The 10,094-nt window shown below is 47.4% G+C and overlaps 5 protein-coding genes across 5 annotated transcripts; 3 read left to right on the forward strand and 2 right to left on the reverse strand.

The window, feature by feature from the left end:
• Nucleotides 1-37: 37 nt before the first annotated feature.
• Nucleotides 38-1,824, forward strand: N7500_010815 (Amidase; the record flags this gene model as incomplete). The annotated part of the gene is made up of 2 exons (XM_056681953.1): nucleotides 38-69; nucleotides 126-1,824. 2 exons carry the CDS (start codon nucleotides 38-40, stop codon nucleotides 1,822-1,824), a joined length of 1,731 nt encoding a protein of 576 aa, XP_056527362.1.
• A 168-nt stretch (nucleotides 1,825-1,992) lies between these two features.
• Nucleotides 1,993-2,982, reverse strand: N7500_010816 (uncharacterized protein; the record flags this gene model as incomplete). Its single annotated transcript, XM_056681954.1, has 1 exon — nucleotides 1,993-2,982. One exon carries the CDS (start codon nucleotides 2,980-2,982, stop codon nucleotides 1,993-1,995), a length of 990 nt encoding a protein of 329 aa, XP_056527363.1.
• Nucleotides 2,983-3,765: 783 nt separating this feature from the next.
• On the reverse strand, nucleotides 3,766-5,060 carry N7500_010817 (uncharacterized protein; the record flags this gene model as incomplete). The annotated part of the gene is made up of 2 exons (XM_056681955.1): nucleotides 3,766-3,813; nucleotides 3,945-5,060. 2 exons carry the CDS (start codon nucleotides 5,058-5,060, stop codon nucleotides 3,766-3,768), a joined length of 1,164 nt encoding a protein of 387 aa, XP_056527364.1.
• Nucleotides 5,061-5,693: 633 nt separating this feature from the next.
• N7500_010818 (RidA family protein) lies at nucleotides 5,694-6,149 on the forward strand (the record flags this gene model as incomplete). The annotated part of the gene is made up of 1 exon (XM_056681956.1): nucleotides 5,694-6,149. The coding sequence occupies one exon, from the start codon at nucleotides 5,694-5,696 to the stop codon at nucleotides 6,147-6,149; it is 456 nt and encodes a 151-aa protein (XP_056527365.1).
• Nucleotides 6,150-7,721: 1,572 nt separating this feature from the next.
• N7500_010819 (SDR family NAD(P)-dependent oxidoreductase) lies at nucleotides 7,722-8,668 on the forward strand (the record flags this gene model as incomplete). The annotated part of the gene is made up of 4 exons (XM_056681957.1): nucleotides 7,722-8,192; nucleotides 8,279-8,386; nucleotides 8,442-8,522; nucleotides 8,582-8,668. The coding sequence occupies 4 exons, from the start codon at nucleotides 7,722-7,724 to the stop codon at nucleotides 8,666-8,668; spliced, it is 747 nt and encodes a 248-aa protein (XP_056527366.1).
• Nucleotides 8,669-10,094: the final 1,426 nt, after the last annotated feature.

Here is a 10,094-nt window from a genome sequence, read left to right on the forward strand (position 1 = left end):
CCTCTTTTCTCCCAAGTTTCAGAAGGTCATCGCCACAATGTCTATTGTGTCAATCTCTGATGGTGTAGGGTAAGCAACCCCTGCACATGAACGTGGACCATCTCAGCAACTAAAACTCGGTATAGCTCTAAAATCAGTGAAAAGGATCTACAGGCCTTCGCAGCCCAGCTCCATGTTGACTATATGGACGACAAAGATGCGCAGGATTACCTCACTCTGCTGAGGTCGCTTGAGACAGTTCTCAGAAGCATTGACGATGCGCCCGATTATATTGCACCAGATTTACTTCCTCGTGAGACGCTGGAACGTCGCAAGTTTTGGACGCCAACACCGGAAGACAATCCTTTCAACGGTTGGAGTTACCAATGTGATCTACGATCTGTGACTCCAGCGGGTAATCTACTGACTGGACGTACTGTTGCCGTGAAGGACAATATATCTGTCGGAGGGCTGCCGACAACGCTTGGAGTGCCCCAGTCACTGTTCCCTCAGGCCGACGGGTACCCCATCTCCCCTATCGACGCCGTTGTGGTGTCGCGGATTCTTGGGGCTGGTGGCATCATCAAAGGAACATCTACTTGCGAGAGCTTTTGTGCCTCTCCCTTGTCCTTCACCTCGGCGACTGGCCCGGTTCATAATCCACGCTTGCGAAATTACACGGCTGGTGGAAGCAGCAGCGGATCCGCAGTTCTTGTTGCAGCCCATCGCCTGGCATCAGCAGGGAGCGGCTCATCATGGGGAAGAACGGTAGAGTTGGCTATTGGCACTGACCAGGCTGGATCGGTGCGAATCCCGGCCTCGTACAATGGCATTTACGGGTTAAAGCCTACATTCGGTCTAGTTCCCTACACCGGCGCAGGGTCCATGTCGCCCATGATTGACCACCTAGGCCCGCTAGCGGCTGAACTTGAAGATGTTGCTACGCTGTTGGAGGTCATGGCAGGCTACGATGGCTACGACCCTCGTATGTCCCCTGAGACCCCTTTGATACGTCATGTGAAGCCCTATTCAAAACTATTACGCCAGGCCAGGCAAGGAATCCAGTCTACATCACAACCTGGTCACAAGCTAAGGGTAGGATTGCTGAAGGAATCTTTCTGCATGCCTGGGGTTGCTGCCGATGTGCGAGACATAGTCTTCCAGGCAGCAACCCGATACTTTGAAGCTGTCGGAGCCTCTGTCATTGAGGTGTCTATTCCAATGCACCAGCAAGGCCCAGTAATCTGGACAGCGGCAACACGACCATCCATGTCTAATTACCTGTGCCAAGGAAATCCTTCTGGCCACCTTTCTTTCCTGCCGCCGCATACTCAGATCAAATGGCCTCCATCCCAGGCGACGTACGACAAGTTAACATGTAATAACCCAGCTGTAGTAAACATCATGCTGAGCGAAAGATTCGCCAGGGAATCATCCAAAGCAGGGTTGGAGGCCAAGGCTCATCGCATGGTCTTTGCGCTCAGAGCTGCGTACGATTCTGCTCTTGAGCATGTTGATATCCTCGTCACACCCTGTGCGCCGACAGTCGCAATGCCTCACCCAGATCCAAACGGTCTCGACGGGAGAAGAACCTCTATCCTAGATAGACTCGGTGTCGCCATTGGCTTGACCAGCAATACTTGCCCCTTTAATGTCACTGGCCATCCCGGGTTGAATGTGCCATGTGGCTTCTCCACAGTCAAAGACCATCCAGATGCCCCGCTACCCGTAGGTATGCAGATTGTTGCAAGTCGTTGGGCTGACGAACAGCTTATCGAGGCTGCGGCTTTATTTGAACGGGGGCGCGAGATATATCAGAGAACAGCAGAGGTCTCACAAAATTGAATGATCATAGTAACTGCAACTTGAGGGAGATTGTAGTGTCTCTGACTAGTGTAAAATTTATTTTTTTATTTTATTCAAACCCATCACGATGTGGATCTGTGTATTCTGAGATTTGAACAGGTCCACACACTTTGTTCCGTATCGGGCATCTGTACTTTACGCCATGTCTCACTGTGTCCTCAAAAACTCAGCTATCGTCCGATCCATAAAATCTTTATCTGCCGAGTTACAGCCCAGTCCAGCCAAGTGACCCCATGCAGATGGTATGACCACGAACGTTGAGCGAGGAATCGCTTGTGACTCCTTCTCAGACGCTTCCCAGCGAAAGTACTGGTCTGTCGAACATGGCATGACCAGGACACGCGCTGTGATCCGTGCCAGTGCTTCTTGTATAGATGTATCTCCCGAGATTAAAGTGACATCGGCTTTCTGCCACATGCCTATCTTGGCGAGCAAATCATCGGGGTGCCAATTGTGATAGTTTGTCCCAGCCGCATCCTTATCCCAATCGCTCAATGTTTCGTATCCAATTGACTTGTACATCTCTTTCTCAAACCACTCAGGACTTGTCAACCACGCTGAGTATGCTTTTCCGAAAGCTCGGAGTCCACCCAATGGCTTTAAAGATGACTTGTTGCGATCTCCCTTGTGGTAGTCCGCAGCATACTCCAGCGCAGCTTTTGGCCCCTCTAGAAACTGGTAGTTGTGGCGGCTGGTGCGAGCCGAGGAACATATAATGACCGCGTTCCGGACCATGTCAGGGTACATCAAAGTCCAGTAGTACGAGCACTGCCCACCCATGGAGAAACCAACCACCACATCGATAGTCTTGATGTTGAGATACGAATTCAGCAACTGGTGCTGAGCACGAACGCAGTCTTCGTAGGTCAGCGATGTGGGGAAATTGACCATGTTGGATGGACTTGAAGATTCTCCATTACCAAACAATGCCACAGCAATGACCCTGTGGCCCTTGAGGGCGCCATCGCTAAAGGTCAAGGTAGACGGAAGCCGACCACGGAAAGAGGTTAGAACAAGGGCCACTTTCTCTGCAGTTGGATTCATGTCTAGGAAGGCTAGCTGGACCGATGTCGGGCCGGTTCCATTCTGGAAAGTGAAGTCATCGATTTGATAGTGCTGGGATGTAGCTGTTGACATTTTGAGTGGATGGGACGTAGCTCATTTGCTTTCAATCGTATCTAGCGGCTGTACTAGTAAAGTAAGCTTATATAGAATGACCTTGGAGCTTCCCATTACGACGTGATCGGTCGGAAGGTCCGATGGCATATTTTGTGGACCGTCGCTTCATCCGAGGCTTGAAAGCGCAGACAGGTGTACGACGAAAGATAACAGTCCGGCGCCACACATTGTCCCTCACGGATGCTGCAAACCCCACCTGAGCATGCTTTTCTAGCCCTATGGCTGTGCAAGAGATAGCTATGTGGCCCTTTTCGCAGTCCCGATCTTGCACGGACGGGAAATGATAGCGACCATAATTACAGTGGTGAATACCCATTGCCGGAAATATGTATTGACAGGAATATGGACAACCATGTGTGGTATTCTCATTGGTATGTAACTTTTGACCCAATATGATAAGAACAGCCTCGGATTGCAACCGACTAAACAAAATATGTGAGGGTTTTGGCGTGGGATGTTTGGCGCCACGATCCGATGACCAGACCAATTACCCTGACACAAATGTGTACTCTCAGGATTCGGCAAAGTCTACCTAACAACTAAACTGATGAGTTCTGCGGTGGTTTTGGTGACACGCATATCACTCAAAGATATGTTGAGACAAATGTTTGACACACATGGGACTAAAACTTTGACCAGATCTTGCTTTTCCCGCTGCAAATTATCTTCGCCATGACGAGGCAAACGAAGCTCACCAGGTAGCTTGCACATGCGAACGCTATCACGCCATGATACTCACCATTACAAAGCTTTATGAATTTGCCACCCAATGCGGTCCCGGTGAGCATACTGATAATTACATCAGTCTTATAGGAAAAGCGAGCCAAAAGAGTAATTACTAACCTTATGCTGACGAGTATGTATGCTGTAGAGTAATATCTACCGAACGATTCGACTTTGCACAGCTGGCCAACGCATACCGGAGCTAGGCTGACGTTACTACCACTGAAGAACCCAAAAACCAAGGCAAAGATAACCATTAGTGGCTCGCTCGACTTGGTCGGTAGCCACAAGCACAAGATGCTGAGAAAACAGCCGAGAACAGTGATAATGAGCATGTTAAATCTTCCTAGCCGATCGGCATAGAAACCCGGAACCCATCGACCAAATATCCCGGCGGCATTGATCAACGAGAGGAGCATATAAGAAAAGCCTGCCGAGCTCCCGTGATCAAGTGCATAAGATGGGAGATAGGTAAAAGGAATGAACAGACCCCACTCAAGGAAGAAGACGCCAAAGCTTGTCAAGGTCAAGCCGCCTTGTCGAAAGACAGATAAATCAGGACGCACAGTCGACAGAGTTAACTGCTTTGGGGCGAAGCGAGGACTAACAAGAATTCCTGCAAGCAAAAAGGTAACAACACACACAAGCCCCGCAATCCGGGTTGCCCAAGCAAAACCAACTGTGTCAAACAGTCTCTGGAGCATCAAGGGAAATACAACACCTCCAACAGCGCCCCCGGATGATGCTATTCCGGTGGCGAGTCCACGTCTGGCGTCGAAGTAGTGGGCAACAATGGCAATGGCTGGGCCAAATATGAGCGAGAGACTAATGCCTCCCAAAACACCATACACGAGCATGAAATGCCAGTACTCTGTACAAATTCCCAGCAACATGAGGTATAGAACCGTCAGAACACCTCCACAGCAGATCAGCCCACGGGGACCCCTTGCATCGAAGATGGGCCCCGCTTGAATACCAAGAAGAAACGTCAGACCATTGTAGACGCCAAAGATCCAGCCCACGGCTTCGGGACTGTGGTTGCTGAGCTGGTTCCGCAGGAGGTATGTCTGGAATGTTCCAATACTATTCATGAAGGACATGGATCCAAACAAGGCCATCCAGCTTCCCAGTACTACTTTCCAGCCCTCCCAGCCCCCTTCAGGGTATTCCGTAACGACACGTTCATCGATCCTCTCTGTGGAATTCGCAGACAGGACTTGATGCGCAGCTTCTCCGTCGAATTGTTGTTCGCTACCTTTCCATCCTGGACTGGATGGGGGTTTCTCCGATATGCTGGAAAGTGGGTGGGCCATGGGTATTAAGGAGTTGTGCCCAATCTATCTTTCCTTTTCGTTTTTGCTTCTGGTCACTTTTCTCGTTGAAACTTTCGACCTTCTTCCAGAATCTAGTTCGAATCCCCGTTGGAATCAAGGCAAGGAAAATGAGGATAGTCCGAGATAGCCTGTGGTGATCGCAGACCGAGCATTATAATCGGTTTGTCTAGTCTAGTCTCAGCCTTGAATTTTTGCTTGGAATGGGATGAAAGGGAACCACACAGCAAACAACACCCCGATATCGGCTGATAGAGTGAAAGCAGACGTAGAAAGGGCCAACCGATCGGATATCGTACTGTTGATGAAAAAGGCGACCGGGGCGACCGTCGCTCGAAGCGAATCGGACACCCCGACACTAAGTATACAGCGCAATCGCCAGTGCCATCTCCGCTGGCTGAGCACAAAAGTGGAACCACATATAGATGAGTTCAATCATGCCGAGGAGAAAAGACAAGAACACTGGGGCAACCCTGAAGAATATTAAAGAAGCCTGGTGTAATCATCAAACAAGCCAAGGTTCATCATTAATTGCCATCATCGCAACCACCATTGTCCTTTCCCTCAATCAGCCACTGCGACCTACAAGCCTCCTACTAGTCACACTTAGTCACCATGTCTCCCAACGGACAAGCATACCTAGTCAAGCCTGATGCCCCTGAGGGTGCCACCAGATTCCCACAGGCTCGCCTTGCACCTCTCTCCAACCACCGCACCATCTACGTGTCCGGCACCGCGTGCTGCCGCCCTGATGGCACCTGGCCTGGCGTCACTGAGACTTCGGACGGAAAGCGCACTCTCGACATTCGCAAACAAACAGCTGCAGTTCTCGAGAACATCGACAACATCATCAGAGGCGCGACAGATGGAAAGGGCGGCATCCATAACTTGATTGACGCTGTTGTGTACATCCTGGACATGGAGACCCAATATGCTGGCATGAACGAGGAGTGGAATAAGGTCTTTAAGACCCGAGATAGTGCGCCAGCTAGAGCTACCATTGGCGTCAGGGAGCTGCCTGACCCACGAATGATTGTTGAGGTCAAGGCTGTTGCAGTTGTCGATATATAGATTCAGAAGATAGAATCAGAAAGACAAATAAATCGTGTACAGAGTACACAATGCCGTTTTGTTGTCATTGTATTCATATTTAGGATATTGTTGAAAGCTAGAACTTCGGTCAGAGCTCAATTTTACCTAGCGTTTCGCAGAGCCCATAAATGGGGGCCCATAATAGCCTTGGCGCTTCTAAACCGTCGAATTGTAATCGCTGTATCCTACCTTCCTACTAATTTTTTAGAACTTGAAATTCAGTACATAAGCTATTTCAATGTAGACTTTGATTTTAAGAGAAGTTTGACGAGTAGAGGTCGAGATATCGCGGGGGGAAATGCTTACTTAATATTGATATTTTGATAGTTACTGCCCAGGTGAATATATATCTTGGATCAACAAGGAATATCACCACTTCTTAACAAACCACTGTCGTTTAGGTTATTCTTGATCAACACGTTTTCTCGTATATCTTAACGTGGTGCATAAATCTAAATTATCCTTCAAGACTTATATATCTAGATAATACAATATTACTACAATAGAACTGCTAATTACGGGGCTCAAACTTGGTGTAATTAATCTTTTGAAATGTTTGCATTGTTTGGTGCTAGTTGGGCTTGATGGGCCCGGACTCGGGCCCAAAGCCCAGCCCATTTGTGGGTTGGGCTATGGGCTTTGTGGGCTTTGCGGAGCGCTATCTTAACATTCGGTTGGCTTCTGTGCTTTACTGAGTCTCAAATCACAACGCTAAGACCACGGAAAAGACTATCTAGGCCAGGTGCAGGCAGCCTTTACCTTTTCATTTCCGCAAGGTTGAAATGATGATACGCATGTCAACATACCTACGCGCCAGAATTTCGACCAAATACGATTTCTCGAACCTACTCCTGGTAGCTTGAGCCGGGTATGTTGCTACACCACATCTAGTCCACCGGTAGACGAGCACCGACGACATAGAAAGCCCTGCAATATCGAGCATACGAATAAATGATAGAAAGCTTGAGGTTTGAAAAAAGTGTTTTAGTCGATGAAATTCGAAATGGAATGGAACTAAATAAGACTTGGAGGACCATTTGTCGCAATCCCAGAAAATATTGCGGTCGTGTAACTAGAGTCAAAAAAAAAAGCTCTCGGTTTACTATGACTGACATTCCAAGGTCACCTCTCTCACCTCAAAATGAAAAATTCCAGTCGGACCGATCGACGAGTCCGAAACACGATCGGAGAGTCCGCTAGCCAATAGCTCAGCCCCGGCATTGATGAAAGAGGATGCAATAGCCGAATGGGGACATCAATCTATCTTCTATTTCAAGTACTGTCCTTTACGTAGTTATCGACAATCCGATAAGGGTATATCTGGATTCCCGACAGTTATCCCAATATCTTTGATGTTAGTATGGCTCAAAATTGATAAAACCATTAGGAATAGCCTACATCAGAGTTCCGACCGAGAAACGGGCGCCATTGAGGTCTAGCTACACAGTGCTCTTCACAAAACTGTGTTTAATCATTACCAAAGCGGTACTCTGTTTTTAGTATCCAAGCGAAAAGCCCATGCAGTTTTCACATTCCACAAACTTCAACGCCATGCTTTCAACTCCTGTGATCCTTGTCACCGCTGGTAGCGCGGGCCTAGGCGCAGTGGTGGCCAAAACTTTCGCACGGGAAGGGTATCGGGTAGTCATCAACTACATTTCCAATTCCAAGCGAGCAGAGAGTTTAGTTGCCCAGCTATCAGGCGAAGAAGCCGGTCAGAACGCTGGCGACCAGGACTCAGTCAGATACTTAACCATTCGTGCCGACCTAGGCTCTCCGGCTGACATTCGGCGTCTTGTCAAGGAGGCGTATGACACTATGGGTCGTATCGATGTTGTCTTTTCCAACGGAGGGTGGTCAAGGTTCCGAGATACGACATCTATAGATGACAATGTTTTTGAAGAGGACTGGGACCAAGCCTTCAATATCAACGTCAAGTCCCATTTGTGGTTATTGCATGCCGCAAAGCCTTACCTCGAGCAAGTCGAGGGATCTTTCATAACGACTTCCTCAATCGCAGGGGTGAGAGGAATGGGTAGCTCCTTGGTAATAATTTAATTGCCTACTCCCTTTCTAGCATACATTGCCAGCTAACAATATACCACAAGGCCTACGGTGTCACGAAAGCTGCTCAGCTACATATGGTCAAGGCGTTGGCCGGTATGGTAGGCCCACATATTCGTGTCAATAGCGTTTCTCCGGGACTACTTCAGACAGTAAGCATATACCTCCTACGTTGGTATACCAGAGCGAAACTCACCCCTTGGATAGGACTGGGCAAAAAGGTTCACGGATGAGCAAAAGGAGATACACCGGCAACAGACTAAGCTAAAGCGGTTTGTTGAACTCGAGGTAGGTCGATTTTGTGGTTGTTTCTACACCTGGAAAGCTAATGTTCGCATTTTGTGTAGGATGTGGCAGCGCAGGTTCTTCTTCTCGCAAGGTCCAGAAGTATGACAGGCACAAACACCATAATCGATGGCGGTTGTTCGCTTTGAATGACAGGCAGAGTGAATAGGTTCATCCATCGACCATGAGCAACAAATCTCTCTTTACCAGGAAATGACCGGTGCGGTGCGCTCATGGATTTAGTATGGTATCCAGGCTCCTGTGATATTCGGAGGCTTTGAAGATTAGCATTTATCAATTGCATAAAACTACAAATATCAATTTATAGATACAATATCAGACTGTCAACTATATAATTGTTAACTATATAATTGTTAACTATAAAATAGTTTGATGTTGTGTGGTCAACCTCTGGTTAGTTAACGTATTCGGTAAGCGAGCTGCGCATGCAAGCGAGCTGCGCACCCCAAAACACATAGTAAACACGCTGGATTCCACATTTATATCTCAACAACGGTATATTCATTCTATCTCCGCGTTTGTCGATAGCTATTGATAAGGCTTATGAGTATTATGTATCAATCTCAAAGAGATTAGGATACTATATTACCATCGTTTCAAAAATTACCAAAAGTTACGCTGCAAAAATCTAGAAATATATATATCGTAGTCATTAAGAGATATGTGTCCCCTAAATTCTCTAAATGGGCTGAATATCACCTATTAAATACGAGGCTGAAAGGAAAAGTCTATATAGGCCACTGTTGTTGAGATATCAGGTTGTAATTTATCGCATTTACTATGGTGTTTTGGGGTGCGCAGCTCGCTTGCATGCGCAGCTCGCTTACCGAATACGTTACTGATAACGTAATTCACTACCGAGTGGCCACTACCACCGAGTGGCCACCCCTACCCAAAACACGTCAATTAATTCAATCCCTTCCTTTTCAACCACCCACTATGCCACCAATACGCTCTCAAAGCTCAAAAAAATCAATAGAGCAAGAGGGTAGAATCTTATTAGCTATCCAGGCTATTAAAAATGAAGATATCGGCTCTATTGCTCTTGCTGCAAGCACTTTCAATGTCCCACGTACAACTCTCCGCCGCCGAATTAGTGGAATACAACACCGCGTAACTTCACGCGCCAATTGCTCGAAATTGACTGAAACTGAAGAGGAGTCTCTTCAAAAATGGATTATTTCTATGGATTTACGTGGATCTGCACCCCGGCCTTCTTCTGTACGAGAAATGGCGAATCTTTTACTCGAAAAGCGCGGAACCACCCCAGTTATTTCGGTCGGCCAAAATTGGGTTACAAAATTTGTGAAACGGCACCCTAACCTATCCTCCCGGTTCTCGAGACGCTATAATTACGAACGTGCGAAATACGAGGACCCAAAAATCATTGGAGAATGGTTTAATCTGGTACAAAAATCAATCATTCAATATAGAATCGATCCCGACGATATCTATAACTTTAATGAGACTGGTTTTGCGATAGGATTGATAGTAACTGCAAGAGTTATTACACAGAGTGAATACTATGGTCGGCGCTCACTTTTACAACCTGGA

Source organism: Penicillium coprophilum (assembly GCF_028826855.1).
Source record: "Penicillium coprophilum strain IBT 35676 chromosome Unknown utg000007l_segment0_segment0, whole genome shotgun sequence".
NCBI lineage: Eukaryota > Fungi > Ascomycota > Eurotiomycetes > Eurotiales > Aspergillaceae > Penicillium > Penicillium coprophilum.